Source organism: Hydra vulgaris, chromosome 08 (assembly GCF_038396675.1).
Source record: "Hydra vulgaris chromosome 08, alternate assembly HydraT2T_AEP".
Taxonomy (NCBI): domain Eukaryota; kingdom Metazoa; phylum Cnidaria; class Hydrozoa; order Anthoathecata; family Hydridae; genus Hydra; species Hydra vulgaris.
The window spans coordinates 21,377,784-21,401,923 of record NC_088927.1 but is presented as its reverse complement, the minus strand read 5'-3'; the positions used below and the strand labels follow the sequence as shown (position 1 = coordinate 21,401,923).

Here is a 24,140-nt window from a genome sequence, read left to right as displayed (position 1 = left end):
GTACACATTCTGCTTAAGCAGAATGTGTACTGCCTAATGTGTATTGCCTAAAAATCCTCTATAGTATGAGCTTCTGGCAAGTTTACTAGGTTTTCCTTTATTTGAACAAATAGTACCTTCTGGGTTTTTAGCCAATTTGTTACTGAAATAACATAGTGAATATCATGCATTTATACATTTTATTATTTAAAATTATACATTATTAGATAATACTTTTATATCAGTTTGCATAAAAGAGCAAGGACAGGCTCATTCTAAACAATTTTTATTCACATTATTTAATATAATTTTAATGTTATTTAATTATTTTATTAGTTATATATATTTTTTATCAATATGTTTGGTAACTCAAAAATATTTAAATAAATTAGTTAAAAAAAATATTTAAAAATAATTTTATTGAATATAATTGCTTAAATATATTTGAGTCTAGTGAGTTGCTTGTAAATAGATGTACAGGGTCTTCAAGCAATAAAAAAAGCAATAAAATTTCATAAATAAATGTAATCTTATGTTTTTTAAAATCAATAGCTAAGTCTAATAATTTAAATAATAAGCTGAATTAGCATAGTGAATGTTATAAGCTAACCAAAAAGATGTAGTTAGTTTCTCAATAATATTTATTAATTAAAGGTTGCAAGCACTTTTAAAAACACTCTTTTAAATAGATCTCTTGGTTTATTGTTTGGCCAGAAGGAACAATGTAAATCGATGTGACCCCTCGTGGGGGATCCATAAAAATTTTTTTTTTTCAAATTTTGCAATGCCATACGATCATTTGAATAGTATGTATTATTACCAGTCAGCTTGCTATTTGACAAAGTAAAGTAAGAATCATCATCAATAATAAATTTGGTCATGATATTTTGAATAAGGTTGACTACTTTTTTGGTGACCCCAAAGCCTCCATTTAGGAGTTCTGCCTTATCTTTTATAACAAAGGCTTTTTAATGCATTTTAACATTTGTTCGATATTGCTTTTACTACAACCAAGCCTTCTAGCACCCTTTGAAAGTGAAACCTCTTCAATGATTAAAAATTGTTCTTAATTTGATGCGGTCATTTTTTGTATCAAAGGTAGACCTTCTTCCACTTCCAGGTTTCCGACTCCATGGTTTATTTTGATTGTAACCGTGCATATAACTATAAAATGTAGCGCTAGAGTAGCCTTCCATCATGAAATGCTTCGAAATAACATGCTTTCCATTTTCATGCTTTTTTTGATAAAAAAATGTACACATCACTTTTTAGGGCTTTCTGATTTGGCTTTAAAAATTGTTATTTAAACAAAAATAATCAGACAATTTATATACTACTTGATAAAGGAATTTGATACCTAATACTAATTATTTTATCAAACTTACTAATTAATTATTGCAAATTAAAGCTAGTCTCAAATTTTATGTGCTATTTCCGCATCAAATCTATTTTGATGGTCTTATCTATTTTCTCAAATAAATATGTACTGGGTAAGCTAAAAAATTTTGCGACTAAATTAAATGAAAAATTTGCGACTAAATCAAATAGAAAATTTGCGTTAAACCAGTATAGGTTTGGTAAAGTTGGTATAAAACTTCCAAAACTTTTTGAATTTTATAGATAAAGTGCCAATTAGACATCTTTAAAAAAAAAAATTTTTTTCAAAAAAATGTAAAAATGAATTCAAGAAATAAACAAACTATTAAACTTCTTAGAGTTGGAATTCCACCAAATAAGTTACTAAAGCTCTGGTTGTACATAGAGCAACAGTTTTTCATGTTCAATTTTGTTTTCAGACATGTGGTCATGTAAAAAGAAAAAAGACAGTGAAAGACCAAGATAAAAAAGAATACCAGCTGCAATTAGGGCTGAAAAGCCAGGCTTGTTTGAAACCCTGTGAGATCAATCAGCAAGATGTCCAAGGGGGTGAACATGGGAAATACAACAACAAGAATACTCTTAAAAGATGATGTTGGAGCTAGGTCATTGGCTTGAATGCTAAACCATCACTCATTTCTGCTAACATGCAAAAACGGTTGGTCAGATGCAAGCATATTCTTGTTTTTCTTAAAAAAGGCATGCTGATTATAATGTTTGAAACAATAGAGTTGAAAAAGATAAAACACTTTTTACAGTAGACAAGATCTCAAAACATCAAAATGATCTCAAAACATCAAAATGATAGGGTTTTAGTCAGATGGCATGGTGATAACATTCCTGGCTAATACCAACACAGTTTTAAGACAACACATTCTAATCAGGTAATGGTTCTTGCTGTTATATTTTCAGGCCGAAAAAAATGCCCCTGGTTTTGCTTGAAAAGAGGCCATACTTGACACTACTGCTAACATAAACATTCTAGAAACATACCTAAAACCTTAGAAACATATCTAAAACTTTCAACCCTGTTGGCAAGGTAGTGTTTACCCAAGATAAGGCTCCATGGCAAATATAAAAAGACAGGAATGGCTAAGGTCAAACATCAGAAATTTTAAGCCAAAGAAAATGTGGCTGCCAAACTCGCCAGACATCAACCGACTAGACTATTTTATCTGAGCAAAACTTTAAACTGATGCCTGTTACAAACCCCTTCCCAATATTGAGACACTGAAGACATCCCTGGTCAAAGCATAGAACAGAATTTCAGCAGACCACATTGAAAAAATCTGCTATAGCTTAAGGAGTTTCATAGAAATAAACTATTGAAAGAGAAGGTTTTTGAGTAAAAAGTATTATTTGACTTTGTTTTAAATATTCTTTTTTTATAAAGTTTTGTCAGAAATAAAAAATAAAGTTTTACTTTAAATTTTTTTTTTATTATATGTAAATTAAGTTGCTTTTTTTCAGCTCACCCCGTATTTGCAATAAAATCTAATTCTTAAATTAAATATTGTATTTCAAAAACAATTTGATTTATCTTTATATTAACAAGAGAATTTCCATTAAATCAGACAGTAATTTTAATCGCAGTCATGTATTATGCTGATTGAGTAAATGCAAAGTAGTTGCTTTTCTCAAAGCAAAAAAATTGAAAAAAGTAAACTCATATATTTAAAAAAAAAAAAGCCAATGTTAGATTCCCTGCTAAACTAAATGCTCCAATTATATATAAATCTCTGTTACATTACAGAGTATTCGTCTGGAAAATAAAGAAATAAAAAATAAATTAACTTTGATTAAGCAGGAGACTGAACACTCAGTGAGCTATCTGTAAAAATATTGAAAGTGATTTAGCTCAAATAATGTCAGGAGCTTATAAAAGTCAGATTTCTCTATTTATGAACCTGTTTTGGAAACATCAGCAAAAATATTTAAAAACCTCAAAAGGATTTTCTATTATCCAGTAATAATACATTACTGTTTGGGATTACCTGCAAAATTAACAACTGCCTATAAATTTAAAATATCGATTGCATGCGTGTGTTGAGCTAACTGTTGAGCACATTGAAATAACTCATTTACAACAATAAACGTTTGTTTAGCTAAACAAGTTGTAAGTAACTTGTGTAGTAATGCATTAGAAATCTATGCACCATCAGATAGTGTTAGGACAGCACAGTTTTGGAATCATTTTAATGATTTTTTTATTGGCTAAATATTCGGAATACAAACCATTGTATATTAAAAAACAATTCTTTTTGAAACTATATTCTGATAAAAAATGATGTTCGACTTACATGGCTAAAAAAAAAACATTTTCAAAGTATCTTTCTTATTGCCTTTTTTCAACTCAAGATCTGAAAATTTTTCAAAAAATGAGAAAAGTAATATGGTTATTACTTGGCAAACTCATGAAAGTTTAAAGATTACAGTTAATTAAGTTGAAGTTGTCAAACTTTTAATAATAGCAGTGCATTATGTATCAACTAAAGGGTTTTGTCGGGATCCTTTAAAAATTACATAAAACAACAATGGTCTATTGGTAGAAGGAAAGATAATCTTTCCTTGTTTGAAATCAACACATATTTCACCCAATTACAGGTCACTGTCTGGTTTTTCATGAACTAAACAAAATATCAAGGGAGAGTATAACACATATAGCAGGTAGACCAATCCTGAAAAATCTTTTTGATAATAAAAGTTGATTTTTCAAGTGATTTGATAAAAAATTCTCTTGTGCCTCCTTGTTCTGCTAAAAACGAAGACAACTTGCATAAAGACTACGATATTTTTGTAACATTTTGACTTACGTGTAGCTAAGCTGTTATTCTATAAACAGTGTGATATTGTTAGAAGATTCAGGTTTCTTTATTAAATATTTGTATATACAATAACATTTTCTGCCAAGCAAACTTGTTTAAGACTGGTATACTGGTGTGATATTAGGCATTTCAGTCTGGCCACTATCTTGGATTTTGAGAACCATTTCTTTTTTTTTATAAAACTAAAAATGTCAAAGATGAATTCCTTGACCTCACAAACATAATACAAGACACAAGAATCATGTTTCTAGGTGATCCACAAGCTCAGATATTTTTAGTTTTTAGTTTGCACCTAATTTTTCCAGGTCAAAATCTAGTTTGACTGGGCTATAAACTAAAGATTATACTAATTGCCTGAAATTATGTTGATGACAAAAACACACATGCCAGTGAGCCACTATACAAACTGCTAATCTTTTTTCCATCCGTATGGAAATCTTACATATATGGCATCATTTGGACTCAGTAGGCACAAACCTTTGTGCAGACGTATTTTTTGGTTAAAAATAATGTATATAATTTTAAATATATCAAATCACATAGGTTATAAAACTCATGTGGCAAAATCATATAAGTGCAATGTTACAAATAACTAACCAGTGGTTCAAATGATCTCAAGGTTAATTAAAGATCATAAAAACCATTGTTGTATGTTTACAAAAAATTGTTTCATCAGATAACAGTAATTGTTAGTGAACAAAATCATACATTTCACAACTTTAGGAGTTGAAATAACAAAATAATACTTTTTTCTAATCTGTTGACATTTTTTATTAAATTTATTTCTTTTTAATTTCTTTTTCTTTTTAATAATTTTTTTGGTTTCAATTTTGATTATTTTATTTGGAACTTAATGAAAACTTTTGCAAATGATTTTTTTTTAAATAGAGAATAAAATAATTGAAATTCTTATAACAGTATTGTTTACATTAGCAAAAGAAAATTTAAATAACAATCACTGTACCATTTAAAAAAAAGATTGTAATCATTGAAAATATTTTGATGTATCCACATGATAAATTAAAACTCTTCATTTATTTATAATCTGTGTTTTTATTTATTTTAAACATTAATTCGAAACAGCAATATCCTTTGAGAACAAAAGTTGTTCCCAAAGGACATTGTTGGTATATAGATATCCAAAATAGGAATTCAAGTAGTGGGTCAAGTATAAACAGTTTACTGCATATATATAATGTATACTCTTTTTATATAACTATGCATACATTTTTTAATTAATGGTTTAGAGTTTATTTTTTGCACAACAAAGCTAAAAACCCACAAAAACTATTGCTTACAATGAAGCAGCTCTATGAAGGGGGCTTGCAGAAGTATTTCTATCTTGTATATTAACATCTGCCTCTGAAGTAATCAATAGTTGAGCTATCTAAAAATGAAAAAAAGTAAAAAATTAAATGATTAATTGGGAAACAGCAAATTAGTAATTGGGAAAGATTGAAAGATTGATTAGCAATGTTACTGAAACCAATAGCTGACCCTAATTCTGAGGGCTACAACCTGAAAGAAGATGCTGAAGTTAAGTTTCTCCACCCGAAAAGTCTTTAATAAAGTTTTAACTGGCCTCAAAGTGATGACTACTTTTAAATTCTGAACATAAACATATAGTTCCTATGGAATCTATATGTTATGTTCAGGTTTGAAAAAGCTAAAATAGAAGAAGTACAAGCAAAATGGCAGTAATATTGTGAAATATGACAACTACAGTCAATATAACTTGTACCTTTGATACCTTAAAAAATATTGTATTTTTCAAGTTAATTTTTAAATTGCTAATTTATTTTTATGGTATTTGGTAATACTTTATAGTGATTTTTTAAAAAAGCTATATATCTTTGACAGTTCAGTTTTTGCTTTTTTCCAGTTATTTTTTCAGATTTTTTGTGACAAGAAAAAATATCACTAAAACTATGAAAACAAATATTAAAAAATTTACAGGGTTTGGATCCAAAAATTGGGTAATATAAACTAGTTGTTTAAATAATGTTTAAGCATATTTTTTTCTTTTTCAGCATACTAAATGCTCTCTTTAAGAACTCTGCATCAAAAAAGCATTATAAATTTTTATTTTAATATTTTTGCCATTGTTATTCCTTATTAAGGAAAACTTTATTTTAATGCCATGAAAACTAGCTCATTTTGGGAAACTAGGGCATTATCAAAATTGTGATATCAATTGAACCACTCATCAATTAGAATGCAATGTTTATTTATAAAAGACCAATTCCATGCGAAAACATCCAATTTTTTTATAAAATGCAACAGAAAATTCTCAGATTTTTGCTGATTTTTACACCACTCAAAGATTTTAATAAGTTAAGAACATTCGCAAAATTTTATCATCCAATTCTAAATGGTTTCACAGATATGACTATTCAAACTTTGCCCTGAACCAACAAAAATCCTCCATTTTAAAAAATGGCTTTGATCTTTCTGTTCTGTGTGCAATCGAAAGATGAAAATGTGTATGTGACTTACATATTTTGAGGCAAGAAATCCAATAAAACAACTTAAAATATTTAAAAATAAACATAACACCTGTAATTTTGAACAATATTGCAATTTTACTGGGGTGAGTTTAATTATAAAAATGCTGATGCTTGATTTTTTTTTTTATATTTAAATGTTGTCTTGAATAGTTTAGTCATAGCTGTTACAAAGAATTGTTCTTTTCTTAAACAGAAAAAAAAAAGGCGTCAAATTTACTCGATTTGTTACTTAATAAACTGGAATTATGAAAAATTAAAGGAAAGAAAGGTTCAAAACGGACTCCTTTTTTGGACTCCGCATCAGAATAAAATTAAATAAACGGGGGAAGGGGAACAGGTCTTAAGCTCAAGATGGGTGGGAAAATTTTGCAAAAATTATTAAACGTCAACTTCTGTGTTGTTCTAAATTTAGAGTGCAAGTAACCAGTATGTTTTATAACCATTTCTTTTCCTTTATTTACAACTTCTTCCACAACTCTAAATACAATTAAAAAAAGATAGTACAAAATTAGAAATATCACCTTCTGAATTAGCAATAACACTTATCACTATTGCAGTATGTTGCCTAACTGGAAGTCCCTTGTTTATTGCTGTGAGAACTATTTTCTTGAAAATATTTTTAGGTAAAAAAAACAAACAGAGTTAGTTTATATCTGTTATGATATTCTAATGATTATTACATTCTGACTATGAATTACCTGTAAGGCTCAATTTTATGAACTGCCAAATTAAATACAACAATAAATACTAAAACATATAAAACATGCTGTAGCACATATAATGTTGAAGTGATAAACTAATGAAACGCAGAAAGTAAAAACAACTTTATTAAAAATTGATGTTTTTTACCAATATTTGTCTCGACCAATTGTTGGCCACTGGTCAATAAAAAAGCAATTGTTTATTATTCATTAAAATTGATTTAGTAAGTAAAAACTTGTTTAGTATAGTAATAATAAACTATTTAGAAACATAGAATAAAAAAGTCAGATATTGATTCTAAATTTCCTCATTAAAATTATCTAATAATGATGTACATTTGACACTGCTTTTTATTTCTGTTTTAGGAAAGACCACAATCCAATTCATTGTGATAACTCTAACTAAATAATTCAAGATTTTTCAAATTTAGGATTGGATTTTATAAAATTACTAAGAAAACAGAAAAAGCAAGTCAGCAACAACTAAAGGAACAATTTGATTTGTTCAAAGCTATTTCAGTTTCATTACTGTCAAGTTACTCTCAGGTGCTTAATACAATGTGAGGTGGGAATAACAGGGTGTTAGCCAGGAAAAAATTTAATACAGCGTTTTTGCGATATTGGGAATTTAGAAAAAAAAAAGTTTAAGGCAACTCAAAGCTTGCGCGGATTTCCAAGTTAATTTATTCGACCAAATTAATGTTCCACATAAGTAGAAAAATTTGACATTTTTTAGATACATATATATCATTGAAACAAAATTTTTTTTGGTGGGTCATATTCATAGCAGGAATATTTTTATATTTTATAAATTAATTATTAATTATAATTATTCAACTTAGCATTGTTTTCAATTACAATTTGAAAGAATGAATTTGATACTTTGATCTATTTTAATTGCATTTTTTTAAATTTTGCTATTATAATTGTGATCTTACATAATTCCTTCATGTCATCAAAAATGAATGTTTTACTAAACAATATTTAATATAATATAATATGATATTCAAGGTTTTAAAACATGGTTAATAGCTTTGAGAATTTTGATGAGAAAGTGAGAAAGTGAGAAATGAGAAAGTTTTTGATAGTTCGATAGCTTTTAAATAAGAATTTTGTTGGGAAATAGAATGTCAAAGGAATGTAAGTTGAAAGAACGTTTGTTGCAATATGCTATTTTAGAACAATTTTTTAAAAATTAAGGCATTTAAGGGACAGAGTGAGATTCCCTCACCGCACAAGAGCAGCAAGTGAAACTCATTGGCACAATTTAATATTGAAAAATCTTAACTAGAGAATAACTGATGAAATTTAAAAAATAAAAAATAAAGTTTTTTTTAATTTTTGAATGAATGATCTTGGTTTTTAATGACAATGCTTTTTTAAACATTAAATAAAAATTGATCAACTTAATTCATTTCTTCATTTCGTTATTTGTCTTTGTACTAATTACGCTTTATATTTGTCTAGCGTGTGACACTTTATATCCAAGACTGATTAAGATATTTTTTTAAACAACTATCTTATCAACCTTTGGGAATTTTAAACCAATTGGGAATAAATGGGGGGGTGAAGATAGGAAAGTAAGGAGGAAGGGGGAGAGGGGAAGGTAGTTTCAACAAACAGGTAAGTGGGAGTTTTTTTTTTTGCCTATAAGTAAGTTTATATTTTCTAATTTTTAAGACCTAAACTGGTTTTAAAATTTAGAAAATGATAAATAATTTTTTTTTTTTGAAATTTGAGAAGAGAGGAGTGGAGGGGTCTTAAGAAGCTCAGGGTAGGTGGGAAAATTTTCCAAAAATGATTAAATATCAAACTTATTAAGCAATCAAGAGAACCACCTTTTTTCCTTTGATTTTTCATATTTCCAGTTTATAAGTAATTAATTTAAGTTATGCGGTAGTGGTGTTGTGGAGAGCACTCACCTCATAAACAAGAAGCTCCAATTTTGATCCCCCCATATCCCAGGTAATATCGTGTTCAACTTGTTTCTCCGAGCAGCAACCTTGTTTTTCAAGGTTCATGTTTCAGAGTTATAGAGTTAAGAGAGGGTTGTAACCACAACAAAAGTAGCCTCCTTGACTGTAGACTGCGAATAAAAAATTAAAAAAAAAAAAAGTAAACATTTTTTTTTTTTTTAAGAAAAGACCACTTTTCAATTCTTTGTAACAACTCAAACTTAACTATTCAGGACAACATTTGAAAATAAAAATAAAAAAAATAAAACTAGATCGACATTTTTGTAACTAAACTCGCCCCAGTAAAACTGTGATAAAGTTTACAGGTCTTATGTTTATTTTTAAACATTTAAAGTTATTAGATTCCTTGCCACAAAATATGTGAGTGTACACATTTTTATCTTTCCATTGCATAAAGACTAAAACCATTTTTTTAAATGGCAGATTTTTGTTGTTTCAAGGCAAAGTTTGAATAGTCATATCTTTGAAACCGTTTAGACTTGGATGATAAAATTTTTGGAATACTCATAACTTATTAAAATCTTTAAGTGGTGTAAAAATCTATAAAATCTGAGACTTTGGGTTGCATGCCCTGGATGTTTTCACATGGAATTGTCCAAAAATGTATTATGTATCTAAATATGAAACAAAAATAAAGACAAATGATTCAATGGCAGACGAAAACTTTGTAAATTCCATGAAGGTCAGCAGTAAACAATAATCTGAGAAGACAAACTATAGAACTCAGTATGAGTGTTACCATTCATTATGAATATCAGTATGAAGTATGATATTCAGTATGATATATCAGTATTCATTATGATATTCAGTATTATATTCAGTATGATATATCAGTATTCATTATGATATTCAGTATTAATATCAACATAATTTTAATAAATTATGCAACACTTAATTTATCTAAAAAATAGAAGTAGGAGATCTTAAGCTCTTCTACGCAGCGATTTTCATTAAACTCATCGCGCTATTTTGATTTTTTTTCAACTTAAGGCTCTGCGAGGGAAGATCTTTTTTGTTTTGCTTATGAACGAAACTTAGCGTTGCATAATTTATGGATGATCCCCAATATTTAAAGTCGACTGCTTATTCAAAATATTATGTATTTCAAAATATGTAGTAAACTGAAGTATATTGAACCAAAATTGAATTATATAGTTAAATCAGAAAATGAAAGATTATAAAGAAAATCATTATTATAAATGAGATACAACACTGGACTAAGGATGAAAGCTTCTGGTACCCCAGAGATAACTGAAAATAAAGAAGAGTGTTCTCCATCAAGGACAACTTTAATGATTTATTGATTTTGACAAGTCTCTTAAACCATTTTTGAAAGAACATATCTCTAATTTATTACTTGCCTCAGAACTACAAAAGAACCTTTGTTTTATTATGCTTAACAAACCACCAGCAGAACAAGAGAATTAAAATCATATTTCCAGGATCGAAATCTAATTGCCAGAGAGTAAGTTTTAGGGCATAAAAAGCAGATTTTAAAAGTTTGTTATTGAAAAGGTAATAAGGTCAGACCCATGTATGAGAGTTAAAATGTTTAAATTGCCTTAGTAAATGACAATATTAAAGAATTATTGAAGATTTTTCAAAAGTATTGAGAACCTAACTTTTAGGACAAAACACAAAATTTAGTAATCTGAGATAAATGCATCAGACAATACATATTTGCATAAATCTCTTGTAATGATAAAAAGACATAAAGCGTATTCAGCAAACTTTTTTTTTTGCATAAGTTTGGCGTAAGTTTAAAACTGTGAAATTCGTATTTACGAAACTTGCACGCAGTTGCGTTTAACAAAACTTACATAAATTTTTTCGTAAGCTCAGCGCTAAAAAATCGGTATTCACTAAACTGAAATGGTATTCACCAAACTTTTTAAAAACTTACTCAGCTTAATTCAAGCAAGAAAAGTTATGTTAGCTATGAGCTGCCTTAACTTTGGCATAACATTAAAATTACTAAATATTAGAAATGGTGTAATATTGTTATGAGTCATATATAGCTATATATTGTCAGATTGATATAGAATCTTATTTTAATATATACAATTTATGTATGTAAATTATAAACATTATAATAAAGTCAACAATAATCATAGATACTAACACAAATATAAATGCATCATAATAATTTAACATCTCATTAACTTAATAACATCCTAATAATTAAGATGTTATATTATTATAAATTATAGTAATAAAACATTGTTTATTATAAAATCATAATAATGTTGTTATATTTTTGTATAATATTATCAAATTATTATCTTATATCAGGAACCCTTGGAATTAGGGTCAGGATTCGGCAATGCCGAATGGTAAGACCTTTATATCAAATTTTTTTTGCCGACCTGATGCCGACCTTTAAAAGATTGAGGTCAACAAATTATTGCCGACCTCATTTTTCCTAATTCCAATGGTTGTATCAGTAATAAAAGTTGTAATAAAGGTTGCAACAGCATAAAATAGGATCTTAATATATTCAAATTATATGCATGATGTTATATTGATATATATTGATAAAACATTTTAATGACAACCATTAAGATGTTATTTTAATAATTGATTTAAACTTATTGTATTTAATTTATATATAAAATTTATATTAGGAAGTTATTATATTATTAATATAAAATATTAATAATACAATAACTTCTTATTATATAAAATAATAGTAACATTATTATATAAAATAAGATATTATAGTATATTATATATTATCTATAGTATAAAATATATATTGTATAATTTAAAAGATGTTATATTGTTATGATGCACTTATGATTTTCGTAATGTATATAATCATTGAATTATTATATTAACAAAATTAAATTATATCAATTATATCTTTATAAATATTAACAAAACTATGTATATATTAACAAAAAATAAAAACTATATAATTAAAAATATTCAATTTCACAGTTTTTTGCTAAACGGTATATGTCTTATTAAGCTTAACGATCATAGTTTATTTTATAGTTTTAATAGCTTTATTTAGTTTTACTTTAAATGGAAATTTAGTTAATTTGGTGAAGATCAAATCTGGCATTAGGCTCAATATGTTGCTTTAAATGATTACTCTGATGTAGAATGTGTTCAAAAATTTCATTTGCATAAAAATAAAGATATTGTCAAAACATTAACAATGTCACCAATCACATTAAGAAGCAACCTAATTTCTTCAGAAGCAAAAATGCTACTATCAATAAGGCTTTTATCAAAGTAACTGAGAGTATTCAAAGAGTAATTGGTAAAAATTACTAATCATTTTAAAAAAATTAGTAACTAATCTTTTGCTTTTAATTATGCTTGTTATTAATTAACTGTAATGAATGAAGGTTAAAAGAGTTGATTTATACTACTTACTTAAAAATAGCTTTTTTACTTTTTCAGAAATGTTGTTGAAAAGTATCCTGGGTAAAGATTTTTATTTTTTCTAATTCTGAACAAAAAAAGACAATAGAATAATCCTAATGCAGGTTTCTTTTTTGCTTATTAACAGTCATGATTACACTATTTAATCTACATCAGATACAACTACATCAGAGAAAATATATTTTAATAAAGTTTACCTTCAGGTAGATAGTGATGTCATCAGACACAATTACATCAGAGAAAATATATTTCAATAAAATTTACCTTTAGGTAGATAGTGATGTGGAGCAATCCTTTGGTCATCTTAAAAACCCTTTTCACAAGAGAGGTGGAGCATTTCAGTGTTCTTAACATATGCTCACCCTAACAATATACTGCAAAATATATTTTACGTACAACTTACTGGAAAACCTTTGCAGTTGCTTAGGATTAGAAATTCCAGATGACATAAACTTTAAGGACATTGATGAAGATGATGCACACGATGTTCAGGCTGAATTAACACAAGTCAACCAATTTGACTTGGCATTGTACAAAGAACACAAATTAAAACTATTTGTTTGCAAATCAAAGGCAATAATATATTGTTAAATGTTACATGGGCAAATGTTACAAGAATTTTTTGATGTTTTATATATGACTTATTTAGGCATTATATCAACTCGAAACGGATTGTGACAAAGTCACAACACGAGTCACAAAGTTAACTATTTGAATACAAGACTGAGAAAGACAAAAATTTAGAGAATCTAAGCCAGCAGAGTCTGTGGTACTACAACCAACCCATTTAGTGTGATAAACATTTAAGTCACCAAAAACAACAACATTAACTGAAGCATAAAAAAAAAAAAGGATTTAGTAAATTTGATCCAAAACATCATAAAGATTGCAGTGTTGGGAAAAAAAAGAACGATAAAGAACAAAAAGTGTGACTATTGAGTCAATCCATCTATTGTAAATCTTTAGAAATCAAAGGATAATAGCGATTAACACAGAGATCTAAAAATAGATCAGCCAAATTATAATTAGTCTTACAAAGAGCATGTAGGTAAATTATTGCAAGAGGTAAGTTTCAACTGATAAAAATCTTATCAGTTAAAACTTACCTCTTTTCAGGTTTATTTTTATACCAGTTAAAAGATTAAAACTGGTTTAAAAATAAACCAATCTTTAAACTAATCTTTAGTATTCCTTTGAACTAAAAAAATTAAATTAATTAAAAAAGTAACATAAAGTACACTTTTAATGAACAGGTTGTAGAGAAAAAAAAGAGTCTAGCAAATATGGTTAATTGTTCATGTTTGAAAAAAAATTAACTGAATATTTTACTTTTCTTTGCTAGTTAATGATAGTTACAACACAACTTGGTACTGTGGAACACTTTAATAGTTAATAAGCTACAGTAGCTTCTGGTACACATCCAGCTTGTTTTTAAACTGGTTTGTCAACTTTTGAATTGACAATGTAGTCAGAAAGCTTGTTTCAAATTAATGAGCTATGGTTGGTAATTGCTCTTGTGCTATTGTGGTTATTGAACTGTTTTGGTTTGAGCATTTTTTTTTTTTTAATGAGTCAGGGACTTGGTTACAGTTTAGTGAAATTTTGTAAATGAATAATAATGGATATGACATCAGAATTTGTTAAATCACTTTTTTTAAACTGATTTTTTTTTTGTTAAACCAATACACTGCCTATTTGCTTCTTATGTTTTTTAAGTTTGAAAATTATAGTTATACACAAAACTTAAAGTTATATACAAATAAATTATATATAATAAATTAAATTATATATATAAATTAAAGTTATATACTAAATCCATAATAGCAAAACTGACAATACAAACTTAAGGAGATAAGATAATTAAGGTCAGTTTGCAAAGACATTTTTTTACGCAAATTTATTAATCACAGATTTTTCATCAATATTTAAAAAAAAAATTGACAATTAGCGGTATGCAATTCACTGCTAAGTACTGCAATAGTAACTTTTTAATTAAATATATAACAATAAAAAATAGAACAAAAATAATGATAATAATAAAAATTAAAATAATAATGAAATTAAAAAAACTACATAATACTTTAACATACCTCATAACGATTTTTAGAAGCTGCATAATGAAGTGCAGTGCAACCCGTTGATGTTTGTTTATTAGGATCAGCTGAGTTTCTCAATAACTCTTTTACAATTAAATCACGACCAGCTGATGATGCTATTATAAGAGGCGTCCACCCAGACTGAAAAATACAAAAAAATATTAATACAACAAAAGGCTGAAATAAAAAACACTATTGAAGTTTCCACAAATTATTTTTTTTTATACAAAAATTAAACATAAATATATTTAAAAACAAAACAATGTAAAAAGTAAAAAAAAAAATTTAATATTTTTTTACACTTTCATTATACCTACAAGTATCTATATACCTACAATATAAATTATACATATATATATATATATATATATATATATATATATATATATATATATATATATATATATATATATATATATATATATATATATATATATATATATATATATACATTTATAATGTATTCTACAAAATAGAGTGCTCATTGTAGAAGAAAATCACTTATCAAATTTTTTTCATTTTACGTTGATTTCATCAATCAAGACTCAAAAATATTTTTATTTTTTGTCAGGGTTAGGGTTAGGGTAAGGGTTAGAGGGTCATTATAATACAAAAATAATTTTTTTTCCTAATATTCTAGCGTTTGTATTTAGTGATAGTTTTCTCCAGGAAATTCTAAACATCGCTACATCAAACATTTAAAATGGAACTTATTTTACCCTCTCAGGATCCCTAATTTGAACTCATTTATTAGGCTCAGATGAAAAATTTTAAAATTCATAATTAAGACAATTAAAGATATAAGAAAACTTTGCACAAGAGACACACCTGTAAGCTGTTAGCACTATAAAATTATTTTCAGGATGCCAACAATTTCAAGGGGACAAACGACATCTGTTTAATTCATGACATTTGTGTTTTGTCATTAGTGCTGATTTACTATGTTTTCTTTAAGTGCAGTATATTTTGTGTTGTTATTTTGTGTATCTTTCGTAGAAAATAATTATACTTTATTTATATTTAAAATTTTTATCTGTATTTTTATAAAAACATAAGTTTTACCTCCAAGAAGACTAAAAATACAAAAATTCTCAAAGTGGGCTAATAATTTGATTAAGGACTGTATACATATTAGGGTATCCTAAAAATCAACTGTTTTGAAAATTATCTGCTCCCACCCCATGTGTTTTATCTAATACAAAAACACTAGGTTTAAGATTTTTTTGAATAAAAAATATTTTAAGGGGTCCATCAAGACTCTGGAATATTTAATGGGTCCCTAATATTTTCAAAAAAAAAGGTTTTTCATAAATATGTCAACCTGGTACTCAAATAAAGTGAAATTATATGAAAATTTCAAAAGTAATATTCATTTCAAAAAAAATTGTTATTTTTGGTTTTATTATATAAAAAGTTGCGTTTTTTAACAAAAAATGAAAATAATGCATTTTTTATGTTGCTTTTGATGATAATTTTGATAAATAAGTTTAAACTTTTTTTTTAAATAAATAATATTTTTGAAATCTTTATATAATTTCGCTTCATTTGAGTACCAGATTGACATATTTTTGAAAAACTTTTTTTTTGAAAATATTAAATATTTGAGGGTTTTGAGGAATCCCTTAAAATATTTTTTATACAAAAAAAATTTAAACCTAGTGTTTTTGTATTAGCTAGAACACATTTAAGGGGAGGGAGCAGATTATTTTCAAAAATGTTGTTTTATGGGACACCCTAATACACATATATAAAAAATCAAAAAAGGAATTAAGATTACATCATCAGGCTGATCTATAGGCACGTTGCAATCATTAAGTAAATATTGAACAATAGAAAGGTGACCAGCAGAGCAAGCCCAATGCAATGGTTGACGTTCATCCTATAAAAAAGGATTATTTCTTTATAATCAAACAAAATTTTAATACAAAATAAAAAGTTAAAGACAAAATTTTTGACTACTACAACATCAATGTTTATTTTAATATCATCATGTCATTTATTTTATAACTATTTTATAACCAAATTTATAACTATTCAGCCCTTGGAATTAGGAAAAATGAGGTCAGCAATATTTTGTCAAACTTAATCTGTTAGAGGTCGGCATCAGGTTGTCAAAAAAAATTTGGTACAAAGGTTTAATACTATAAAACATATAAACAAGGTTGGCAATTGTTTGCTGACCTAAAACACTTCTAGGTCGGCAGTTAGGTCGGCATTGCTGAATGCCGACCCTAATTCCAAGGGCTGACTTTATATACTTAATTCATTTTATAAACTTATTTAAATAAACATTTGAATAGCCCTAATTCAACTTTGATTTCGATTTAAAATTATATAACTACTTTCACTTAACTCTAAGTTCCATATTTTTCAAAGTGCTTTGAGAAGCTTTTTAAAATGTTAACAAATAATTTAGAGTTAATGATCAAAAATAAATAAATGTATTATAAATATAAACAAATATAAAAACTTTTATAAATTAAACATTGCTCAATAATAAACCTCCTATATTACTGTTTCATCTTGAACTTTTACATAAAATACCATTAATAATTGAAATAATGACTTTTAATAAAAAAATAACTGCTTATAAAAAAAAAAAAAAAAAAAAGAATAGTAGAATTCGCGCTTTTATCAGTAATACATATAGTCTTTCACAACAAACAAAACAAAATATTTGCAAATATATATAAGAAAATAACTTTTATTTTTGTTTAAAAAGAAAACATAATAGCAATAGAAGTTACTAAACATCTTCAAGACTAAAAACAAAGCTTATACAACTGTGCAATTTAGAAAAATCATGCACGGAACATTGTATTTGTTGCATTAATTATTTTTAAAATAATGCAATTTGTAATCTCCGACTTAAATTTAAATGACTTTAATGTATATATTTCCTATACAAAGTATGGTAGCTATCGGTTGCTTCATTATGGAATTAATTAATTTTTTAATGGAATCACGCATGGAACTGAAAAAAAAAATTAATAAATTAAATCTATTTTCTCTGAAAATGTATCAGTGACAGGTGTTTTGTTTTATACAAGCATTCTTAAAGATTATTACAAAGTTACAACATTCTATGATGTATCTTTGCTCCACAATAGTAGTTATAACCAAAAACACGCACAGATAAAAAAAAAGTAACAAATGGTGCATGCAAACATTAGTCATTTTCGGATTTCATTTTTGGAAATAAATCAATTGTGACTATAAATAACATATATATTAATACTAATTATATTAAATACATGTTTAATTAAAAAATGATATTTTAATGTATTATATTAAAGATAAATGTATTTTATAGTTAATATATTATATTAAAAATAAAAAAGATATAATATCAAATTTTTAACAATAAGTTTAGTTGTAACATTTCGGCTCAATAATGTGCCCATTATTAAGGTGCCCATTATCAAGGTGCCCATTATCAAGGTGCCCATTATCAAGGTGCCCATTATCAAGGTGTCCATTATCAAGGTGTGGTTGTGGTACTATCAGTTTTAACTCACCAAGTCATGCCAGGAGAAGTCGTCTACAGATGGGTATATAAAAATGAGTTTGTTTTGTTCTTTTAGAAATTTAATGTGCCATATTATCTACAATTTCTAATACTTTGGCAAGGTATATCTTTGCTCTACCAGCAGAACGCAATTCTACAAAGACAAATACCTGGGGAAATAGTATTAAACTTGTACCTTTCAGATGGAGATGATACCACATTTACCAATAATGAAGATGATGTTTTTTTAACAATTTTTACTGTTTCTGATTGGTTACAAATTGCCTAAAAGCACCATAAATATTAAAAAGAAAAAAGTGGTGGCGACGAATACCTTTGACTTTAAATTTATTTTTGAGAAGAGTCCATTGATCTAAATTTGGTTTACAGTAGTACACTCATTTGTAATCAAAATGATCTAAAAAAAAAATGAAAATTTAATAACCAAAAGTTTAATATCTACAACTTTTATTTTTAGGTTTTTTTTCTAAATAATGACTTACATTAATTTTGGTATTTTTTTACTTGCAATGCTTACAAAATCTTTCAAACTGCAAAAATATCGTTTTCCAGATTTTACTGTTGTCCAAACCATTCTTTTTTGTTTCTCTACCTATGCCATCAACTGCCCCCTTTCTGTGTGATGTTGCAAAAAATGACCAACCAATCTCAACAAGAGCAGATGACAATTTGTACAAATTATTCATGGCTGTCATGACATATAAATTTTTGAATTGTGATGAAGGACAATCTGTGAAAGAGTGTAATTTTCAATATTTTGAGAACAGCTCAATAATCGTTTGATAATGAACAAAAAGACATATTTATCATGAAGCAAACGATCGGATACAATGGCATAGGATTGTGTATTGCTCTTTCTCCAAATTGCAGCAGTGAATACTGTTAGTTGCTGATGAACCCAATAAGCAAATTAAATTTCACTTTGCTCTATAATGGTGTAATTTTCACTGAAATCCATCTGATTTTATAAGAATTAAAAATATAAATAGATGAATAGTTAGTTTATAAACCAAAAAGGTTAATACAAAATTATTAAATTTTGTTATTGTACTACAAATGAAATTTTGAATTGTAGTACAAATACAACTTTACTTACTTGTATAATCAATTCATTTTCTGTTACATTTTGGCGACATAAACAAATATATGCACTTTGTTGTCGCTTTATATAAACATGACTAGTAAACGACTGGGGTTGATAAAATATAGACGGGGCTGGGGCTGGGTTTGTGACCGGGGCTGCATAAAATTTATAAATCCTAAAGAATATATTTTTTATTCAAAATTCATGTTATGTTTTGTATATATATACATATATAAACATCATTATGATCAACATGATAATCATAATCATCATTACCATCATCGTCATCATCATCATCTTCATCATCATCAACTTCTCTGTCAGCAAATACTACACCCAAAAATTACTAAAGTTTATACAAATATGAAAGAATATTGTATGCCACCATCTAAATAAATAGCAAACATATATGTTTATATCCATAATACGTATGCATAAATCTCAGAAGCTCTTACTCCTTCTGGACTAAAAGTTTGGAAGCTTTTATTCCTACTCTTCAATAAAAGTCAAACCTGATTCTACTCAACATTTTTCACCATCTTGAGCAGTTGCTTTATTATTCATGTTTTTAATTTTTTTCACAAGAACATCTCTCTTAAGAACTAATGTCCTTTTATTATTCCAAGAAGCCAATTTAAAAAGGTCCCGTCTGATATTAAGCTGTTATTCTCAGTTTACTAAATCTTGTATCTTATATTAGATGTTAAGTTCTAGAGACTTTTGGTTAGTCTTCAACAAATCCCTGGTAGTACTGCTCTTAATGTGTTTCTCTGCACAGTGCCTTGGTTGTAAAGGTTTGTGTTTTGGAGTTATATGGTTGACAATTAAGTAGCCTCCTTGTCTGTAGTGGCGTTTTCAGCCTTAGGGAGGTGAATTAACATATAAAAATAATAATAATAAATTAGAGCTGCTTTATGCCAAGCTGCTTATGCCAAACTTGAGCTACTCTCCCATTGTTGTAAGGTTGCATTTCTTTCTTTTTTCTACAAATACAATCACGGCCAATGCTCAAACAAGCTATAGCCTCTATAATGATAAACCAAAACTCATTCTTGCTTGTTTCTTATTCAACAAGTTGCATTCTTTTACTGAATCTGTCCCTTCATGCTATAAAAACTTTTATTAATCCAGTTTTTTTCCTAGCACATCAAAAAAACCATATAATTATTAGTCATCTTCTTTTATATACAACCTACAACTTTTCAAGTCTTCAGTTAACCATTTCCTAGTATTTTTACTTATTCTCTATTTTAAAGATACTCATAACTTAATAGTGGTTGCTTGTAATCTTGTTGAAAGTAAATTAGAGTTTGAAAATGTATAAATTTGCCAGTATTTAATAAATAGTAAATGTAAGCATGAAATTATAATATATAAAGTACTATAAATTTTTTTCTAGCCCCAGCTATCAATTCCTGCTAAATCTTATAGTTTAGCCAGGGCCGGGTTTGAAAATAGTCTCATTTTTAGCCGGGGCCGGGTCCCCGGTCATTCACTACATATGACTTATATAAAATGGCAATTGCTGACATATCAATACGCACCCCTCTAACAAAGATGTGAGTGGTTGTTCAGTTTTCTGCACATTTTCTGAGGACCATTGGTTGAAAACAAAGAGAGGTTTGTTTGAATCATCACCAAATGAGTCTATTACATTAGAAACATATTTATCAAACTTTGCCAACCCACAGTTCGCTTTACAATTCATTAACATGCAAGATTAGTTGTTTTGATTACACACAGATTTGTCAACTATGTCTGAAATTATATTAAATTATTTTTGAAGGGCATTTGTTGACAAGCTGAAATTTTCATGGTATATGCAAAGGCAAACATTGTGGGGAAGATCCTTTAGCAGCTTGACATAGAACGGTCGCAGATCGTAAAACTTAGATTTTCCCACTTTTAAATTAACATGCTCACTTTTAAAAAGTGAATATGCTTCTCCTATGGTCATCAGCATGTGATGAATTTGTTTCTGAAAGGAAACAAAAATTGTTTACAAAAACTGAAAATCTTATTAAATAAAATGCAATTCCTACATATAAATGATGTCACACCTTCACTTTTGTTTTCTTATTAATTGCAACATCTTTGCAAACTGGAGCCATTCTACTGATATCTTCTCGCATACAGCCGAATGTTAATAAAATAAAATAGTAATATCAGAAAAAATTGATTGCAAAACTTGTGTTTTAATAACATATAAAAGTATTGGGTTTTAAAAACTTGTTTTTAATTTTACTTGTCATGTTTACAAACTTCTTTCAAAAGCTTTTTTTTTTTTTTTTAATATTTGAATTAGCAGGTGATTCTGAATTAATTTTTTTAAGTGCCTTTCCAAAACTCTGTGGAGATAAAAAAGACTGTTCAAGTGTGATATGTCTGTGCGTGATGCAAAAAAAAAACCATGCTAAAATGTTGTAGAAGAAAAAAAATACTTCCATTCAAATCAGTAACCTAAAAATACGTGAAGTAAAAAAAATCAGTTTCATTGAAACTTTTTAACATTTCTTTTTCCAAATAACTAGATCTTTTAAATCACGCATGGAAATTCAAAATGCCATTCACTCTGCCATAAAATTTAAGATACTTCCAAAATATTTAGTTGCAATTTATGATAATGAAATATTAAAAGAAATCATTATATTTGAGAATTAAAAAATCTGGGCCATGAAATCGACTTTAAACATCATAAATACATGTAATAAGAATTTTTGCTTTTTGTCTTGAAAAATTTTTTTATTTATTGCAAAGTTTGAATAATTAAAACATGAAGAAAAACTTATTCTCCAATAATTTTTCTCCTATAATTTTTCTTTTGGATAATTAAAATATCACGTACCTTATTTTGAATTCCATCTTCCAAATTGAAAAAATCTTAGTTTTTAAATTTCATTTTTTTTAACTCACTGGAATGGAAATGCCCAACTGTCTTCAAAAAAATTTTTCTCTTTCTTATATATATTTAACCTTATATAACGGAATAAAAATAATATTTAACCTTATATAACAGAATAAAAATAATATTTAACCTTATATAACAGAATAAAAATAATATTTAACCTTATATAACAGAATAAAAATAATATTTAACCTTATATAACAGAATAAAAATAATATTTAACCTTATATAACAGAATAAAAATAATATTTAACCTTATATAACAGAATAAAAATAATATTTAACCTTATATAACAGAATAAAAATAATATTTAACCTAAAGTTATATAATAACAGAATAAAAATAAATATAAAAGCTTTAACCCATTACATGCAAAAAGCCATAATTGTGGCCGGAGCATTTTTTTAAATATACCCCTTTTACTTTTATTCACTTTTTGTTCACAGCAAGCATTTTTACTTTTATATGGTTATACTTGTTTTTTTCATTAAAATTTGATTTTTAAAGCGAATAAAATATTAAAAAAAAGTAACTTAATTCGATGCTGTTAAATTGATGCTAATGAGTAAAAGTGCAACAATTGTTCTTAACCTCTAATAAAATACTCTAAAAACTTATTCCTTTTTTTTTTACTTGTTTGTTGAAACTATTTCTATTCTTGCCTCAAAATGGCTATATTTTATATAAAAAATGAATCACTTTCATAAAAAAATATGTTCATTTTATTAAACGAAAATTTGCTTTTAATTTTTATGCAAATAACTAAAACTGTATAAACATTTTGTGTTGTCGCATGTTTGACATATACTATGTTAAATGCAATTTAATTATGAAAATAGGTGGTGTTCAAGTTATCCAATAGAAACTGTGCTAAACCTTAGTGAAAACATTTTTACTTAAAATATACTTGTTATAACAGTCTTCTTTTTAATTTTTTTCCCCTCTTTCTTAACACTAAATAAAGCTTTTTTTTAACACTAAATAAAGCTTTCTTAACACTAAATAAAACTTTTTTAAGAATAACTTGTTTAACCCTGTATAAAAAAATAATTTGCCACTAGGAAAAAAAAACTTTAATTTCAGAATTCCATACCAATAATTATAGAATACCTTTCAATTGTACAAATTTATGAAACTACTTTATATATTCAAAATATATTAACTATATATTTTGAATATAAATGACTATTTTGAGATTTAAGATTATTTTTTACTGATAATATATTTTTATTTAAGACACTAAATATACTTGTTGTTATAGATTTTTTTATTATTACTATTTTTTTTTTTTTTTTTTAAACTGCTAATAAGTCTGGGTAGAATTAAAATTTACTTTAGAAATATAATGAAAATATTTACCTGATCTTTAACACCTGCAACTTCTTTTTTGGCACAAATAATATCTTTTAAACCTTCGAGATTTCCATCATAAGCATACTGACATAACATGTTATTTGATACTGACATTTTCTGACTATGGCAGGTAAATAAATCTGATAGAACATTAATATTGCGATACTTGATCATATATAAATATTGTGATCAAACAAAATAATCAATAAATACTACTTTGAATAGTATTTATCATTTTTACTATAAGATTATATTTTACTTTTTTCAAGTTTCAAATTTTATATAAAATAATAGCTCAACTAATAGTTGAACTAGTAATGAATAGTTGAACTACACATTACTATTACTAATTTTTTTTTTCTTTTAAATACACATTATACTAAAATTGTTATTGTAAAATTTATTAATAGGCTA

General features: G+C 26.7%; 1 protein-coding gene across 1 annotated transcript in view; it reads right to left on the bottom strand.

Moving 5' to 3' along the window:
- LOC100201316 (26S proteasome non-ATPase regulatory subunit 10) overlaps positions 1-23,890 on the bottom strand; it is a 36,325-nt gene extending 12,435 nt beyond the window's left edge. The window contains exons 1-4 of the mRNA XM_065803239.1: positions 23,733-23,890; positions 16,632-16,733; positions 14,849-14,995; positions 5,480-5,568 (exon numbers count right to left, since the gene is read on the bottom strand). Coding sequence (XP_065659311.1) covers positions 5,480-5,568; positions 14,849-14,995; positions 16,632-16,733; positions 23,733-23,840 — 446 coding nt within the window. The 5' untranslated portion in view covers positions 23,841-23,890. The remainder of the gene's footprint in view (positions 1-5,479; positions 5,569-14,848; positions 14,996-16,631; positions 16,734-23,732) is intronic.
- Between the last annotated feature and the right edge of the window lie 250 nt (positions 23,891-24,140).